Source organism: Pelodiscus sinensis, chromosome 7, assembly GCF_052426305.1.
Source record: "Pelodiscus sinensis isolate ZL-2025 chromosome 7, ASM5242630v1, whole genome shotgun sequence".
Taxonomy (NCBI): domain Eukaryota; kingdom Metazoa; phylum Chordata; order Testudines; family Trionychidae; genus Pelodiscus; species Pelodiscus sinensis.
Genome location: NC_143058.1, coordinates 36,744,283 through 36,764,353, shown reverse-complemented (window position 1 = coordinate 36,764,353; position 20,071 = coordinate 36,744,283). Strand labels below are relative to the sequence as shown.

Sequence of the window (20,071 nt, the reverse complement as noted above, 5' to 3'; positions counted from 1 at the left end):
AATAGATTCATTTTTTTTACTAGCAGGGGAACTACTGCATTAATCTTAGAGGGTATGTCTACACTTGCCCCTAGTTCAAACAAGGGAGGCAAATGAAGCATACCAAAGTTGCTAATGAAGTGCAGGATTTAAATATCCCACGCTTGATTAGCATATTCGCGGCCGGTCGCCATTTTAAAATGCTGGTCGCCCGATTTAACTTGCAGCGTGTAGATACAGTAGTCTGACATTGTAGATTTGTGCAATGGGGAGTAACAGTTAATTCGAGGGAACGGTTTTGGATCAGACTACCGCGTCCACACGCTTTATTAGCAACTTCAGTATGCTTCATTTGCCTCCCTGGTCCGAATTAGGGGGCAAGTGTAGACATAACAAAAGGTAGAAAGGAGGCACAGAAGAACTTCAACCTCTGAGATAAGCTCACTTACTTGACTTTAGAGATGGCATTTGGATCCTGATTACTTTCCCACTGGGGAATTTCAACTGCAAGATGGGCTACACTTCTGTAACATGTACTATTGTTGACAGTTACTGTTACCCCAGACTGAACATATAAGGTGGAGATACCTCAAGAAGAGGTAGACAGACATGATGATTAATCCAACCAATTCTATATATTTGATCCATTTGAGTCAATAAAAATCAGGCCCACTGACGTGATGGGGGCAAAAAAGGCAACTACCCTAGGGCCCAGTAATTCGAAAGGTTCTGGGGCTCCTGGCCACTACTGCTTCTACTGTGGCAGCAGTGGTGGTTGGAGCCTCAGCCCCTTTAAATCCTCACCTCAATCCCATGTGTTGCTCTCTGGGCAGCTCTATGCCTGGTGGGGGTGGACATGGCACGATTTGGGTGGCACTGACAGATGACTGACTCAGGCCTGCTCCTTTCAGGAGTGCAGAGCCACCGCCCAACCTGCCCATGGACCCAGAATGTCTGTTGGCCCCCCTAATGACACTACACAGTTTACCCAAGCTGCAGGTTTGGTTTTCAGGAGCCGTAAATTGCATAAGTTTACATGGAGAAAACTCAGGACCAGATTGTGATGAAGCAGAGAAATTGGCAGCCTGCATAGCAGGGGTTAAAGAGATACTTTGGTCCCAGGTAACCCTTTATGTCTGCAACCAATGCAGGGCCTGGAGGGACGAGAAAAGGATGGAGTCTGGCTCAGTTTTGGGCTCTCTAGTGAAGGGGCAAGAAATCACTAACCTGACCACCAAGACAGCCATTAGGGAGGAAGCACTGTCTCCCTAGTCATGAGAGACTGTGGAGGAGTCCTAGGAGCATGTGGACCTGGAGGCAACTGAGTGGGTGAAGCCCAGGGACATTGTAAGGTTTGGTCTCCCTGGCTAATGGGTGCCCTGTCTAAAGTAGCCTGGAACCATGACCAGATGCCCCTCAAAAGCTACAAAAGTGCCCTATGGGAAACAGACTTCCCAACTAAATTGAACAAGAGGAGCCATACCCAAACTAAACAAACACTAATGAGCAGCAGCCCAGGACAGCAGGTATAGATTCCCTACGAGGAGGGCTGCTGCTGTTCAGGGATTATCACAGAGCCCTTGGCTGATACTTGGTGGAAATGGGAAGTGCAGATCCCTCTCACTCACAGCCTTGTGGAATGTTTAAGGCAGGGCTACTCGACTTCGGAATCCTCGGGGGTCACAATGATACTCACAGCACATGCCATAGGCCGCAGCTTAAGTATGGTAGCATATACATGCAAATATATGCAAATAGCTTATTTCATACTGACGGGCATGAATACAAAGATTCAGGCAAGACTACACAACACGCAGGTCCCATTTAAGTCTGTTCTGCTGGTATTAATAAAATGCAATATTTACCCAATTTCCACCCAAATGGCAGCACTTTTAATGAGCAATGACAGTCCAGGAATTTAACTACTAAAACACATATCAACAGAAGACCAGTATATTGACATGCCATTATGAAGTGTGTTCCTAGTGGAGGCCATTTTCAAAGGATTCCACCTGCGGGCTGCATGTTGAGCCCTGCGTAAATCCAAATTGCACCATGGGCCACAAACAAACAGGCTGTGGGCCGCATGTTGAGTAGCCCCTGTTTAAGGTATAAAATACCTTTTCCTCTCCCAAGTACACCCTTAAAGAGTGAGGCCATGGAACTGAGAGAGCGGTGAGGAGTCCTGTTGCAGATGTATCTGACGAAATGGGTCTTTGCCCACGAAAGCTTATGCTCCAACACTTCAGTTAGTCTATAAGGTGCCACAGGACTCCTTGCTGCTTTTGCAGATTCAGACTAACACATCTACCCCTCTGATACTTGGAACAGAGAGGGGCTGGAAATAACCTCCTCTAGCTACTAGGCTGTCAGTCCACTCCAGAGACAGTACTTATAATAATGGAGATTGTCTATCTCCTAGAACTGGAAGGGACCTTGAAAGGTCATCGAGTCCAGTCCCCTGCCTTCTCAGCAGGAACAAGTACCATCCCTGACAATTTTTGCCCCAAATCCCTAGACAGCCTCCACACGGATTGAACTCACAACCCTGGGTTTAGCAGGCCAATGCTCAAACCACTGAGCTATCCCTCACCCCTACTATAGTAGCTGAAAATCTAGTAAAATGTATCCTTCCAAATCAAAATGAGACACTAAGATAATGTAAAATAAACCTTTTTGGTTTAAATAGATTTTTAACAAAAGCTAACAGTGCTGGCAAATTGTCAGCTGAAATTGTGAATACATTTTATCCCCTTCTTTGTCTATATTACCTTCCTATCCCCAGCAACCACAAAAATGAAATTATATTTCTTTGCTTCATGACAAATATAAAAGTATTTTTAAAGGACATCTCATTTCAATTTAAATGGTGGTTTTAAATAATTAGATTTGTGTTCTCATATTTTGGGAGAAGTTATGTGGCCTATGCCATAGTTCTATGGTGCTGCTTCCAGGGAACACAAGGGTGGTCCCATCCCTCCCCCGGAGCAGGGCAACTGGAAAGCAGCACCACATGAACTGAAGCTGCCTGGCCCACACCCTTCCTGCTGCTGCTGGTGAGTGGAGGCGGGGCACGGTGCAGACCCCCAGCACTGGTCCCACCAGTCCTCTGGGGGCAAAGCAAGGGGGCAGGGCAGGGGTAGGGCCCAGAATGGAAGGGGATTATCCCAGCTCTTCCCTGGGTGGGGGGGTAAGGCACATGGCCGGTGCAACCCTCCTTCCACTGTCAGCAGTTGTCACTGCTCACCAGTAACTAGAAATAGGATGGAGGGTGGGGCTCTCCTAGCTGAGAGCCAGCATATAATGGGGATTGTATTGATGGAGTAGCAGGGGGAGCACCAGTCTCTCAGGGTGTGTCTACACAGCAAAGTTATTTCAGAATAACGGACATTATTCCAAAACAACTATGCGTGTGTCTACACAGCAATTACATTATTTCAAAATAATTTCACAATAATGGATGGCTTATTCTGACTTCTGTAAACCTCATTGTACAAAGAGTAACACCTATTCCGAAATAGCTATTTTGAAATAAGGCATGTGTAGACGCTCCACTTCTGCTATTTCAAAATAGCCCCTCACCAGGGCCAGTCTAAGTTATTCCTTCTGGGGCTCTAAATCAAGGTAGCATGTCTACATTTGGGAAGCCTGCCTCGGACTGATTTTGAGGCTTCCCTGCACTGTAGATGTGCTTTGTTGAAATAAGATATTTTGAAATAACTATTCCAAAATAACTTATTCTGAAATAACTGTGCAGTGTAGATGTAGTGTCACCCTGCAGCTACCACCAGCCTTGCACACCCACAATCATCATCAACCACTAGACACTGCCAGTTAGCACTGGTGGGCAGGCAGCAGGACCAGTCATTTTTAAGAAAAATCAGGACACATTTAAGAGTGCCTAAATACGGGCCATCTGGTCACCCTACCCAGACCTGAGCAGAGCCATGAGCCAATTGGGAGTACTGACCCATCGTGTACTTGGGGGAGAAAAAGGTATTTATACATTGAGGGTTCCACATGGAACTCATTCTTGCAAGTATTAGAGGGATCAGTATCTGGTGCTAACTGTCCAGTTCTCCAATGAATAAATACAGACTGGACCAAGCAGTGCCTCCACCTCACAGGGATGGCCTGTGGGAGACAGAGAATAAATTAGTCTTCATTCTTAGTCAAAGTCTACTGAAACTGTCAAGACTGCCTCTCTCTGACTTACAAACCAGTTACGGACCAAGCAATTGGTCGTAACTTGGTTTGTTCGTAAGTCGGACCCCATTGAGTTACACGTGACCGCGCTGTTTGTAAGTGTGGATCCTGTTCATAACTCGGGGTCCGCCATTTATGACAGTTTTGGTCGTAACTGCGAATGCTCGTAAGTCGATCATTCGCAACTCGGGGACCGGCTGTACAGTTGCTGAAACAGGGGGTTGTTTTTATTTATATATATATAAAACAAATAGCTGTCAAACCAACTAACCATTTTGACTAGTTTGAGAAGACAAAAAACCCACATGGCCATCAAACAAAAAACTTCAGTAATGAATTTCAGGCAATACTCACTTTTCTTCTTCTGACAGAAATGAAAAGCATTATATTGAACAAATCATCCAGTCTCCCTGTGTCTAAGAAATTATGAAAACACTGGCTCTGCTTCTCATCCTACATCATGTATATGCTATCGTATCTTTATTGTGCTTGATCCTTCACTCTCAAACACTTCAATTCCATTGAAGTTAACAGAAATAAACCAATATAAGTGAAAAGAGTCAGGCCCTGACTTCAGTGGAGAGTTGCTCCTGATTTACACTAGCATAGGAGAGAAAAGAATAGAGCTTGATTGTTTCTCCAGCAATACAGCACATTGGTTGGAATTTGCATACAACTGACAGAAAATTGTGAAGTGAGCTTTATTGTTCTTGTTGTCTAATCCATTCTTTCATTGGCTCAAAAATCTCTAGCAGAGGGCTGTGTTATTTACACAGTGCATAGCAGTTTTTCCTCCCCTCACTCTTCCTCCCACACACATACACATTGTTCTCAAATACTAGGGAAACAACTAACTGATTTATTCTTGTCACATCACATGGTGGGGGTCTGAAAGTGAGAATGCTTCAGATGCTGTATAATGTCTCTGATTCAGCTTGCTCTTGACTAATACCTCAAGTGCAAAAAATACAACTAGTCCCATTAGTTAACAGCAAGTCCCACCTAAAAATAATAGATGAGCATGCTCTACCATCACCTCAGCATGGTGTTCAGTGGCTGCTTGAAAGTACCATATAATCTTGTGGATGATTTAATCATTCCCTGCTTTGCTTTTCAAAGAAGAAGAGTAGTTATTAACCCTGGTGTTCTCACAACATTTTCATAGTAGATCTTCATTGAATAGCTAGTGCTGTTTAGATGGCTAAAAAGAAGATCTGAGTTTCATGAAACACTTGCTCCTAGAAAATTAAACAAAAATATCCTTGTTAAATAATATTGGGACAAGGTGACTCTCTTTGATTTTGTACCAGCTAAAATCTCAAATCTCAACTAGTTAATCCAAAAGAAAATGAAAGCACCCAATGATTATCACGCAGGGCATTTCTTTTTCCCTACAATTTCATACCAGGTATCTTTTCATTTTTAATACATATCTTTTATGTACATTTTTAAAAGATTCAGTACCAGGGAAATTGATTGAAACTATAGGGGAAGACTCAACATGATTTTCGTAAAGGGAAATTATGCCTCACCAATCTACTATAATTTTTTGAGGGAGCCAATAAGCATGTGGCCAAGGATAATGCAGGGGATATAGTGTACTTAGATTTCCAGAAAGCTTTTCACAAGGTCCCTTGCCAATGGCTCTTAGGCAAAATAAGCTGTCATAGGATAAGAAGGCAGGTCTTTTCCTAGATTGGTAACTGGTTAAAAGATAGGAAGCAAAGGGTAGGAATATACAGTCTGCTCTCAAAATAGAGAGAGGCAAATAATGTTACTCCCATCCTTGCAAGGATCAAGGACCTCTATAGCATCTCTGCTGTTCAATACATCCATAAATAATCTGGGAAAATGGGTAAACAGTGAGGTGGCACAATGTCAGATGATACAAAACTACTCAAGATGAAAAACTCCAAAGCAGACTGTGAAGAGTTACCCATTTTTCTTGAGATCCCTTTGTAACTGGTGTTGCCCCCAAGGGTCCATACTGGGACCAATCCCATTCAACCTATTTATAAATAATCTGGACAAAGGGGTAAACAGTGAGGTGGCAAAATTTGCAGATGATACTAAACTACTCAAGATAGTTCAGACCGAAGCAGACTGTGAAGAGCTTCAAAAAGATCTCACAAAAGTAAGTGATTGGACAACAAAATGGCAAATGAAATTTAATGTTGATAAATGTAAAGTAATGCGCATGTGAAAAAATAATCCCAACTATACATATAATATGATGGGGACTAATTTAGCTATAATCACCCTAGGGAGAGATCTTGAAGTCATTGTGGTCAGTTTTCCAAAAAGATCCACTCAATGTGCAGCAGCCATCAAATAAGCAAACAGAATGCTAGGAATCATTTAAAAAGGAATAGAGAATAAGATGGAGAATATCTTTTTGCCCATATATAAAACCATGGTACACCCACATCTTGAACACTGTGTACAGATGTGATCACCTCATCTCAAAAATATATATTTGCATTGGAAAAGGTTCCAAAAAGGGCAACAAAAATGATTAGGGGTTTGGAATGGGCCCCATATGAAAAGAGATTAAAAAGACTGGCACTTTTCAGCTTATAAAAGAGAAGACGAGGGGGATGTGATAGAGTTCTATAAAATCATGACAGTTATGGAGAAAGTGAATAAGGAAAAGTTATTTACCTGTTCTTATAACATTAGAACTAAGGGTCACCAAATTAAATGATTAAGTAGCTGGTTTAAAACAAACAAAAGGTTTGTTTTACTTCACTCAGTGCACAGTCAACCTGTGGAACTCCTTGCCAGAGGATGTCATGAAGACCAGGAATGTAACTGGGTTCAAAAAAGAACTAGATAAATTCATGGAGGTTAGGTCCGTTAATGGCTATTAGCCAGGATGGGTAGGAATGGTGTCCCTAGCTTCTGTTTGTCAGGGGCTGGAAATGGATGACAGGAGAGGGATCACATAATAATTACTTGTTCTGTTCACTTCCTCTGGGGCATTTAGCATTGGCCACTGTTGGAAGACAGAATACTGGGCTAGATGGACATTTGGTCTGACCCAGTATGGCTCTTCTTATGTTCTTATCAAGTGTCCTTAGCCTCTGTTTTCCAGACACTGAAAATAGGCAATACAGATTGGATCTCTTGATAATTACCTGTTCTATTAATTCCCTCTAAAGCACCTGGCATTCACCACTGTTAGAAGACGGGACACTGGGCTATCCATATCACTGTTCTGACTCACCATGGCTGTTCTTATGATCTAATTTCCAAAAATGTAATAAATGTTACGTGGCAATAGAGAGGTATTAGACAGAGATTTTGACTACCTAGGGACTGAGTAATCAGGGCCTATCTCCAGACCAAAAGATAGTTTAACTATTTCACTATATTTGCTATATTTTTAAAATATGTACGGAATCATTTATTCTGATTTGTTAATTTTTATATGGTATATTTCTTGTTCTAGGTTCTATCCTTAGGAGCAGATGTTCTGCCAGAATATAAGCTCCAGACACCCCGCATCAACAAGTTTACTATATTGCACTACAGTCCTTTCAAAGCAGTCTGGGACTGGCTCATCTTGTTGCTGGTAATATATACTGCCATATTCACCCCTTACTCTGCGGCCTTCCTTCTAAATGACAGTGAGGAACAGAAAAGACGAGTGTGTGGATATTCTTGCAGCCCACTGAATGTGGTAGACTTAATTGTGGATATTATGTTTATCATTGACATTCTAATAAACTTCAGAACAACATATGTAAACCAGAATGAAGAAGTGGTAAGTGACCCAGCAAAAATAGCAATTCACTACTTCAAAGGCTGGTTCCTAATTGACATGGTTGCTGCAATACCTTTTGACCTGCTGATTTTTGGATCTGGCTCTGATGAGGTAAGCTAAAATAAAAAGTAGCCTTTTCTTCAGAAGTATTGATTTTGATAAACTGCTATTTCCCCACACAACATTTCTCTGACAGCAAACTCGATCGGGCTGTTCTGTAATATCTCAAAGAAAGTGGTGAAATTCCTGGCACTTGGGACTTTAAATGCAACTGGACAAAACACCAGTAAATGATAGAGGATGAGCCTTCACAGGCAGAAAAACAGGCTGGATGATCCACTTCTTCTTTGTTCTTTTTTTTTTTTTTTTTTCATTTCAAATTTGTTGATGCAAACTTCTATACAAATAAGAACCTAAACACACACACACAGTTTCAGAATAATCTTGGTGTTCTAAAGACATTTCTCCCTTCCTGTCTTTCACTCACATACATGGTTAATCTGTTCTGAGGATCGGTTGAGGGTATCACTCCTCAGGGCTATCAATCTGGAAAGGTTAAACCAAAACTATTACTAGGTTTGGTTTGTTTTAAAATGATTTCAGAAGTTCAAATCCTGGCAAAAATAACCAAGTCAGATGCTCAGCTGATATAAACTAATGTAGCTCTATTAGCTTCATTTGAAGTAGTCTGATATATACCAGCTGGAGTTTTGGCACAGAAATTTAGTACCATGGTATTTTGATTTAGTATCTATTCTCAGATACAAAACTTAAATGTGTTGTGCACAGATTAGGTAAAGCAAGTGTAAACTAGACATACGCAGTTTTCAAACATATGCATTTGAAAACTCCCAAAATGTGTATAATACACTTTGTGGATACCTGACCCAATTCTGCCTCCTTCCAAAAAGTTTTTATTTAATATTTTTAAAGGCTATTATAATGTGTTTTGTGATGAAGGGTGAACTGACAAGGAGAAAATACTTTTTGGTGTATGCAGAATTAGAGCAATTGAAAAGAAAAAGCAGCAGTAAACCCAATCAAAATATCATGATCTGTAGGTTTCGCAAAGGAATAATCCACTTTTTTCCCCCCAGTGCAATTTTGCACATTTTGACATAAGAGAAACTGGAAGTGTTGTTAATAATGAGTATACATTGCTAAGGGATGAGAGAAAGGTGAATGTTATCAAATCAGCACCAATCTTAGCATGAAATTTGCTTATTTCACTGGTTACCATCAGTGCCACAATGTACCTGATATAAAGAGCAAAAGCATACAGTCCATCTACAGAACTGTGTATTAAAGGAAAGCAATTACATAAAGGAAGAAAAATCAATTCTTCTTGACAGTCTGAATTGAATTCTTAGAACAAGATGGCTATTTTCAGAGGGATAGTTCTTAGAGATTCAAGCAAACTAGTATTTAAGGTCACATAGAAAATAAATGTCACAAATGCTTTAGTAGTCATTTGAACTGCAGACTAGTGATAATATATAGTTTTATAAAAATAAATAAATAAATAAATAAAGTAACCTTCATTACTCTTTTTCTGCTTTTTAAGTTATATATAATGAGAAGGCCATCCTCCTTTCCCTCCATTTCCTTTTCTTTTTGATGGACAGATTCTATGGTTATGTGGACCATATAAATATTGAGAGAGTGGGGAGGAGGGCGAATGAGAGATTGGGTCCATAGGAGTCCTTCTGTTTCCCACTGAAGTCAACAGAAAGATCCATGTTAATTTCAATGGGCTTGACACTTATAGAAGGGAAAATAGGGAGAAACCTGCAAATTCATGGATAGCCACTTTACAGCTATGGGCATCTGCTCTCAGCAGATGTGAATGCAGATAGCTTCAGCTCATTTTTGCAGATGTGGACACAAACTTTTGTATCCGTGCAAGGATCTAAAAATGAAATCTGAAGATATGTTCGGAGAACAAAAATAGTGGACCCTAAAGTCTTGTTAAAGGAATACAATAAAAAGAAAGAGATAGCAAGTTGAAAGACTGAGAAAAATATGGACCAACCCAAAACCTTTTCTCTGCAAAAGAAGATCAAAAGGCAGAGGCAGAGACAGCAATTGGAGTATCTTCTTATCCTTTGCATTTGTCACACTTACCTATGGTCACTCTCCTGTATTTCTTCTGAATCTAGTACCAGCTCCTAACTGGCACCTGAAAAGAAAAGAGCAGAAAAGAGGAAGCACTGAAAGCACAGCTGTGTGGTGATACTCTTAACTTGAACCAATTTATTCCTACAATGTATGGAGCAGAAGAGAACATCTAGGGAGGAAGCTGAAGTGAGCCTGTGCAGTGGCTGCTTCCCTCACTGGTCTGCTATCTTTTCCCCCTCTGGAAATTATCCACATGACCCCTATACTATGAGAAAAAAGTCCATAGAGTCAGGGAATGAAGAAAAAGCCAGGAAGGAACCACTCTTTAGTGGCCTGATCCAAAGCCCATATGGTTAATAAAAACTCCCAGTGCTCTTTAAATGTGGCCCTTCATGTCATTGTTCTCCCTTCCTAAAGATGTGTGGCAGGCAAAGGTGTAGAGTGCTAGACACTCTAGTGACTGGCACTATAGAAAAACTCTAGGGGTGTGTCTAGACTACAGAGTTTTGTCGACAAAAGTGGACTTTTGTCGACAAAACTATACCTGCGTCTACACTACCGCCAAGTTCTGTTGACATAATGTCAACAGAACTCGGCAGTTTTGTCGATGGCAGTAAACCTCATTCTGCGAGGAATAACACCTTTTGTCAACAGAATTCTGTCGACAGAAGGCATTATTGCATCTATTCTCTTCTTTGCGTCTACACTCTCATGTCGACAAAGCAGCTTGCTTTGTCGACAGAACTGGATGTAGTCTAGACACTCTTTGTTGACAGAAACTTTGTCGACAATATCTGTCGACAAATCCTCTGTCAATAAAAGCCTGTAGTATAAACATACCCTAGGTAGCTAGGTAATGTTGAAGAACAGCAGCAAAGAATATTCTAGAAACTTATTTTCAAAATAGCACAAATTTCAGCAGAAAAAAAATTAGATCATATATTGTGAATAAAAGGAAAGTGATTAGTCATTTTGCCCATCTTTCCAAATTGAATGTTTCAGCTAACTATAGAATCTAGTTAACTTTCCCTGAGAAACAACCAGTCTATGGATTTAATGGCCAGTTCAGCATATCTTTTCAATAAACCCCTCTCTCTCATTCATAGCATTGGCTATATAAACTACTTTCTAAAAGCTGCTGGGTGAAAGTATGAACTTCACTTTCATTGTAGTTTAGTTTCTTATATACCCGAGTCAAATATTTTTATGGTGAACCCTTTTTTAATAGCCCAGTTCGAGCGAGTGAATGTGAAACCATTACAATAATGTGCTTGTCACTTTCAGTCATAGGGGTGCCTTTGCCCTGAAAAAGCTTTTTTCATTACCTCAGGGTTCTTCAGATAAGATCCCCTGCTAACAATTGTGCCTGGACATCCTTTTTATTAGCCAACACCAGCTCTAAAGAGAGCATCATGTGTGCTTATCCAGCTTTAGCAAACCTAAATATCCAACTGTGCCTAGAAAGGGCAGGAGAAAATCAAAATACCACATGCAGCATTACTTGAATACCTCTATTTTGCTTTACTTTTCTTAGTTTCCTGTATTGACAAACCCAGAGTTGTTAACCTTCCCATTTCCACAGTGAGACACTTAGATAATATAAAATAAACCTTTTTGATTTAAATAGATTTTTAACAAAATACTATTATAGTTGTTTATCTGCTGTTCCCTTTTCTGTGTGTTTTGACTGTTGTGTGACATCCATGAAACTTTGGGAAAGTAAGGGGATGGCAAATGTTTTCTTTCTGCCTTCTGTTACTCTGATAATTTATTTTTCATCTTATTGCTAGAATCTGGCCTAGTTTTTTAGCACAAGATGCATGCAGTTGCATAGCTAAGTTCACACAAATATACACAAATAGATCATTTGCATGCACATTTACAATGATTGCATCTTTGATCATGATACCGGGACCTATGTTTTAAATATGCTTTTTTTAAACTAAAAATTAGTTTTCTTTCCTACCATCTTCTCACTTGGTGTCCCAGATGCAGGGAGAGAGGAGGGCAGAGAGACCTGTTGATAAGCAAACTTTTCTTTATCGCAAAGGTCCCAGTTCAGCAAATGATGTAAATGTGTCCTTTAATCACTTCAACAGGAGTGCTCACATACTTAAAGTTATGAGCGTAAGTGTTTTGCTGAATCAGGCAGAGAGGGAAGACACTGTCCCGAAAGATACAGAAAGAAGTAAGACCCTGTGCTATTGTTGTTTGTAAAAATAATAGCAATACAGACCAGTGTTATTGTTGAATAAGGCATCCCCAAACCCTGTATAGACTTCGTTTAAGTCTATCTGCTAGAAACTAGGAGCTCCAGTACCACCTGTCAAGTCAGTCCTCTCTGAATCTATAGCAAGGGTCCATGAACCTCAGGCTGAGAACAAATGCCCTACTGTGAATTAATATTAAGCATTTATTACTGAAGATCTTAGTGTGAAGGACAATTATAACCAAGTCTTTAGAAGAGGCTAGTCTAATAAGCAATTTTAGTAATCACAGGGTGAAAGGCAGAGTTCTATTATGGATTAGAAAATGGTTATAAGAGAAAAAGAGGTTAATATTGGGTTTCCTCGAGGATTTCTAGTAGTGTTGCTCTTTATTTTATATATTTGTTCATGATCTGGAAAAGAGATGAACAGAGATACCAAAATTTGCAGGAAACTCAAAATAATTTTGGATAGTCTAAAGGGTATTGTGAGGAACTTTGGAAGGCCCTTACAACACTTGAAAGCTATGGAACATGGTGGTAGATGAAATACATTGTAGTTAAATATAATGGTAAGGTACATTGCAAGGATCAGTTTGAGCTACATATACACATCAAGGCTTATATAGTTTTAAAAAGAGACACATAGGAGCTGGTATTATTGAAATATCTGTATTAATAATAATAATATTTTGAAGAAAATAGCACCACCAAAATAAGAGTAAAAATGTTTCAATTCTAATGACTGTTAGCTCAGAATGAACACCAGTGTTTTCCATGTGTAGATAATTAGCTATTCCCAATGTAGTCATCGAAACAATTGAATACCAGTAATACCTTCTAAATAATGCTTCTGCAATCAGACAGATAAATGGCTCTTCCTGTTTCTAGTTATTCCACCATCAATTGGCCTCTAACAAAACATCCTTGTGTTGTAAATCAGTTTACCATAAGGGCTCTGGAAATTAAGCATCTAAACTAATCTCAATATTCAGGAAGGAGTCAGTAGTCACACTTGAGGAAAAACCATAACTAATGGCACTTAAACAACAATGGTCCTGTGTCACCTTAGAGACTAACCACAAATATATACATAGTATCATGAGCTTTAGATGGGGGTTGTGCCCAGGAAAGCTCATGATACTATTTACAGGCAGTCCCCGAGTTACGTACAAGATAGGGACTGTAGGTTTGTTCTTAAGTTGAATTTGTATGTAAGTCGGAACTGGTACATATTGTAGGAGAAACTCTAGCCAAACATTTCTCCAGAGCTCAGTTTTATTCTCCCACACCTCACTTCCCTCAGTCCTTTATTCTCAAGCTGAGGTGTCTGCTGAGAAAAGCCGCTCCGCGTCTCCTTGGTTTGCTGTGGGGGGGCGCTAGCTTCGCGTCTCCCTGGTCTGCTGGGGGGAAGCAGCTAGTGCGGGGTTTCCTCACCCCGTTTGTAAGTAGGGATCCGATGTAAGTCGGATCTATGTAACCCGGGGACTGCCTGTATATATTTTTGGTTAGTTTCTAAGGTGCCATAGGACCATTGTGGTCTTTTAAGGTTTTTTTAGTTACAGACTAACACGCTACCCCTCAGAGACTCTAAAACTTATAGGTAGGGATTCTGTGAAATTTACTCAATATTATACTCCTAGAAGAGAAACTAACAATGAACTAATGTGATAAGCAGGTATTTTTTTCTGAACTGATGGTAGGTAGAACTTTATCAACATTGTCTCTCTCAAGCTTTTCAGGAACAGTACTGATAATCCCTCCTAACAATCTGCATTGGCCCTTACAATTTGTGGGTGAGGTCATATAAGCTCTTCGTTGTAGGCAGACCCATACACAGATGTCCTGTGAGTTATTACTTGAATGTTATGATCATGGTTTTAATTATGGATTTGAGCCGTTATACATTTTTAAAAATAAAGTTTTAACTTTCATATAGCTTTCTGAATCAGGAAGCAATGTCATTACTGCTAACCAAATGTCAGAAGCACTGCAGGAAGTATGTGGGGTTTTACCATCTTTTATACATAGATGATTTCTGTGCATACCTTTTGAGTACCAAAGCATATTTACAAGTATGGGATACAACCATTTGATATAGATAGTGTATTTGGAATATGTCCATTAAACTTCTAAACAAAGCTGACTTGTATTAATGTGAAGTGATGGTATAGGAAGAATGAAGTGTTGTTCATTCATTTAAGAAAATCTCTAACTTTTCAATAGATTGATGCACAAGATGAAACAATGATTTTATGGGTGTCTTATAGTAGCTGTGATATTATCTACGGGTTGCGCCTCTAAAATCTGGGAATCTCTAGTCTGGCAACATCTATGGTCTGGAAGGACCACGGATATTGCTGCACCAGAGAGCCCTGGCTAGCCAAGTTCAGAGGCTGGGCTTGTGGTGAGGAGCGCAGCCCCGGAGGCAGCAGGGACAGCGTGGTAGGGAGCATAATCCCCACTGAGCCTGGTGGCGGGGAGCATAGCCCCGCCTTGGAGCACAGACCCAGTAGCTGCAAGGCCAGCATAGCAGGGAGCACAGCCCCACCTGGGCAAGACACAGCAGGGCTGGTATCTGGGAGTGCATCCTGAATAGGAGCCTGGGATTGCAGCATGGGTCATTAGGGAGCATAGCCCCAGCCCTGGGCAGGAAGTGCAGTACCACCATGGCTGGAGGCAGCAGGCCTGCTGTGGGGAGCAGGACCAATAGCCAGCAGGGGAACCTTGACCTCCCGTGGTCCAGAAAACTCTGTCGTTTGGTCAAGTCCCAAGTATGTCAGACCAGGGAGGCCCCACCTGTACTATACGTGGGCATTTCAAAAGTGTGCATTTTTTCATCTTTTTGAAATAGTCATTCTGACTCTACTGTGATATAATAAAAAATACAAAGAGAACACAATACTTAAAAATGGAAAGAAATCCAAACCAATGGCTATTTGGTAACTACACAAAGTACTTGAAGACTATCAAGTACACAGCACGACAGTCAAGACGTAGATCGGTCAACAGAGGAAACCTTTGTCGACCACTCCTGTAAACCTTGCAGAAGACATAAGGGATCTGTTGAAAAAGTCTTTCTTTCTCAACAGATCCCCCTCTAGACTTCCGCTTTTTGCCGACAAAGTGTTGAGTTGGCAAAACATGGTGGCCATTTTTATGCAAATTAGGTATGGGATATTTAAATCCCTGCCTCATTTGCAATGTCAACCTACCTAATCTGCATCCCTCTGCCAACAGAGGGATTGTTGTTCCCATGGCAGTACAATGGCACAGTCTCTTGCTTTTGGTAAAGCCATGATTAAACTTACAAATAATTTTGTTGAAACCAATGATGCTATTTGCCTAAGGATTGCTCATGTGTGTGAGTGGGACAGGACAGAGTCCTTAGCCTGATCTTGCAACGATTTACACATGTGGTTAAATTAACTCCTTATGTGCAAAGTTAAGCACATGTATAACTCTTCATAGGATCTGGGGCCTTAGTAGGGTTGCCAACCCTCCAAGATTGGCCTGGAATAAAGATTAACCTTTAATTAAAGATTGTCATATAATGAAATTTCTAGGAATATATCCAACCAAAATTAGCAAATCCGGTCTTAGTGACCTCAGAATGTTGAAATCACTCTCCATTCAGCTTCATCCACCATAATGCAACAGCAGAAGTATTGGCTCTGAAATTTTCTCTGTCAGCAGAATCTTATGCAAAAAATAATTACCTTGCACCACCTTCCTTCCAATTCCTATAATCAGAAAACAGTAATTCATAAATTGTTTTCTTTTGCTTGTTGCATCATTATTTTCTAGATCAATTGTCCTTTATATTATACTTCACGAATAACAACAGACTGCACAATAATTACACATTTTATTTAATCCAGGAATAAACCTAGAAGAAATAGGATGTCCTTAAACAGTTTGCGCTGATTGTTTATACCACAATGGACTTTGATTCAGCTGCCAACAGTATAGTTTTTAGCTTTTACTATCTCACAGTGGTTTCTTAATCAGCTGAACACAGTGTGGGATGATAATATATGAGTAGCAGAGTTGTCATTAACATACTATACTATCCTTTTACAAATCTTGCATATTCACCACATATTTTTCATTTATGGGTTGACTCTATTGTTGTGATCTCACTCGGAAATACATAAAATATAGAGAGGTTTAATAAAACATTAATAACTAGTTTAGTACTTAATGAAAGGAAATTTTAATGTGCAGAGTATTCCTACCATAACCTTTCATAAAACTAAGAACTTCCACGGTTGTTAAATGTTATATATTATAGATACATACAAAAAACTTAGTCCTGACATTTACTGTGCTTTAATATTACATGCACAGACTTAATGGATAGCCAAAATATTTGTTACTAAGTTGTCTTTTTGAAATTCTGTAGTTACTCTTTATGGTGTTCTTGATTATCTATTTTACAGGGCACTAACAATGAGCATATAAAATGACTCAATAGTTGATAGCAAATGGTAAGTGCCAAGTGTAGAATCATGGGTAACATTGTAATGAGGGACAAATTCCTCTTGATTAAGGCTGCAGTTGAACTTGGTGCATTTCTACTGTGCAAAGGTAGAACTAGATTTCTCATGGTACACACCATTGGTGAGATGTAGCATTCTGATATTTTGCCACCTCATGGAGTTAGAAGAATAGATTAGGTATAGTATTAAAAAGTGGGAGATTCTAGACATCACAGTGGTGATAATGGTTAAAATATCATAACTTAATAAAACAGCAGACAGTCCTTTTTCTCAGTATATTTTACATTATAATTATGTAGGAAGCTTTGAAAGGAAATGAAATCAACAGTATCTTTTTTGTTTCTAATAAATGACAGTCTTTTCTTTACCCACGTCAACCTGGCTTGTTCATATTTACCATTTCAGAGTATGCTTATTAGTGATGAAAAGTAGTTTCTAATGTCCGTGTCTTATTTTCACAGACTACAACATTAATCGGTCTTCTGAAGACAGCTAGGCTGCTGCGTTTGGTGAGGGTTGCACGAAAATTGGACAGATATTCAGAATATGGTGCTGCAGTTCTGATGCTTCTTATGTGCATATTTGCACTAATTGCACACTGGCTTGCTTGCATTTGGTATGCCATTGGGAATGTAGAAAGACCTTACTTGATTAAAAAAATTGGCTGGTTGGATTCTCTAGGAGAACAATTAGGAAAACCCTACAATGTGAGTGATCAAAGCTCTGGACCATCCATCAAGGACAAATATGTCACAGCACTTTATTTTACCTTCAGCAGTCTGACAAGCGTAGGATTTGGAAATGTATCTCCTAACACCAACTCAGAGAAAATCTTTTCGATTTGTGTCATGTTAATTGGCTGTAAGTATTTTTAATTCAATATTTGAACAATTGATGCAACAGAATTTGTTAAATTATAAATATGGAGGGAGGAAGAGAGATAAATGGAAAAATATGAGTATAAATAAGTAACATATATTCTCGTTCATAAGCCGACTTTTTTAAAAAAAATCATGCTGTGAAGAGCAGGGGTCGGCTTATGAACCGGTTCTTCCCAAGCCACAGCAAGGACTTGCTAGCTGAAGGACTTGCTAGCATGGAGTCTCTCAGCTGAGAGACACTTACCTGAAAACACTTAACGCTTTAACAAAGAGCTTTCAATGAGCCAGCAAATCCTTCAGCCTTCATTGCTTCCTGTGGCTCAGAAGTGTCCAAAGATCTGTATTAAAACGTGAAGTGCTAAAAGCTCAGCTGAGAGCCTCTGTGCTGATGCTTACCTTAGGAGCTGGGACTGGACCTCTGTACTCTAGATTCGGTTTATAAATGTCAGGGATTTTTAAACCATTTTTTCTGTGTAAGTTTGGGGGGTCAGTTTATAAATGAACAGACTTACGTTCAAGTACATACAGTACATATTTATAGCATGTAACATTATGTCATGGATAGTAATAGAGATGTAATCGTGTTAGTCTAGTCTAGCTGAAATAAAAAACAGGACTATGTAACACTTTAAAGACTAACAAGATGGTTTATTAGGTGATGAGCTTTCGTGGGCCAGACCTACTTCCTCAGATCAAATAGTGGAAGAAAATAGGCATGACCATATATACCAAAGAGATACAATCAAAAAAAGTGAACACATAAAAAAGGACAAATCAAATTTCAAAACAGAGGAGGGAAGAGGGGAGGGGAAGGTAAATATCTGTGTGCTAATGATATTAGAGGTGATAATTGGGAAAGCTATCTTTGTAATGGGTAAGATAATTCGCTTCTTTGTTAAGACCCCAGCATAAAGTGTCAAATTTAAGCATGAATGACAGTTCAGAGGTTTCTCTTTCAAGTCTGGTGTTAAAATGCCTTTGAAGCAGTATGTCATGGAGTCTCGGGTATAGAATTGTCCCCATGAAATATATTTAGATGTGGAAATTAAGCCTTTGTCTTTCCAAAGGCTTCTGGAGCCTGTGACTGACTTAAACACATTAGTAGACCCTTCACTTATATACCTGCTGCAGGAAGTCCCTTGCTGAATTGGGGCCAAAAGGAGAATGTCTCAAAATGTTTAAAAAATAAAACACAACCTTTTTTGATAGAAAATGATTATTTGAACACTTTTTATGCTAAGATGAGATTTCTAAATGTGCACGATGCATTCATTATATATGCAGCCCCAGCTACTCTCCCCATTCCTACCTGCATTTGTAAAATTGCATAATCGGCAATTTTAAAACATCAAGTTTGGACCACTCTTCTTGTACTGAAATTTCAGAGCACATGTAACTCGGCATCCAAACAAAGTTACTCACATTACTGCAGTTACTCACAATCAGGTTCCACATGTTCTCTGTGCTGCTCATCACTTTTTGCATTGTAAGTGCATCACACATGCAGAATCAAAGCCTTTATTGGTAAACCTGCAAAAGTCTACAGAATTCTGTCATCACCAGCAAATTCTGCCAGAAATTCTCTGGTTCCCTCTTCATAACAGTTGCTTTACATAGACCACATCATACATTGTGTTATGGTTGATCGTGTAATATTCTTATATTCTTTATTCCCTCCATTCTGAACCAGCACACTTCCCTACAGGGAACGTGTAAGGAAAGTTTGTATCAAATACAAGAAAAAGAGGGCAAACATACACCTGGTTCTATTAGCACTTGGAGACAAAAAGCAGTAAGCAGTATAGAATTTATCTTACTTTATTTCTCATGACCTTTACTACTGTAAATTGTCATGGAAATGCACATACATACTGTTGAGTGTGCTGAAATTCTCCCATCCTTATTCTATTCTTTATTAGAAAAAAAAATCAATTTTGGCTTCAGAGGGAATTTTGTCTTGCAAGAGGTTAACAATTATAGTATTTAGTCTGAGGTAAACACATGAAAAGTATGGTACATGTTATGACAATTAAACTCTCAGGAAAAAAAATTCAAATGAAGTCTCTTAGCTAAATGATTTTGTAGCTTGCAGAAAGGAATTTCTGCTGTTTGTTTTAAAAGAATCCCAAGATTTGGTCGTCTCTTTAAAGAATTCTAGGAACCATAATAACATAGCTGCTTTTACAAATATATTTATAATTATATTTTATATTTTCTGAATATATATGTATATTTTAAAACAAATGGCTTTTTTAAGTCCTACTTCTGTAGGACCAAAGCACTTTAGCTTATGTGTTTCTATGATAGCTCTTATAAAGTTGAGACAGGCAACTAAAATAATCTGAAGCCTAGGTAGACCTCTATAAGGGAAAAGAGTGAAAAGATTGGACAATTTATTTATGGAGGGCAACAC

The 20,071-nt window shown here is 39.4% G+C and overlaps 1 protein-coding gene across 1 annotated transcript in view; it reads left to right on the top strand.

Annotated features, from left to right (window-relative positions):
* The window catches only part of KCNH7 (potassium voltage-gated channel subfamily H member 7), a 410,475-nt gene that overhangs the window by 322,766 nt on the left and 67,638 nt on the right, over positions 1-20,071 (top strand). Inside the window, exons 7-8 of the mRNA XM_089779738.1 lie at positions 7,637-8,062; positions 17,239-17,638. Coding sequence (XP_089635864.1) covers positions 7,637-8,062; positions 17,239-17,638 — 826 coding nt within the window. The remainder of the gene's footprint in view (positions 1-7,636; positions 8,063-17,238; positions 17,639-20,071) is intronic.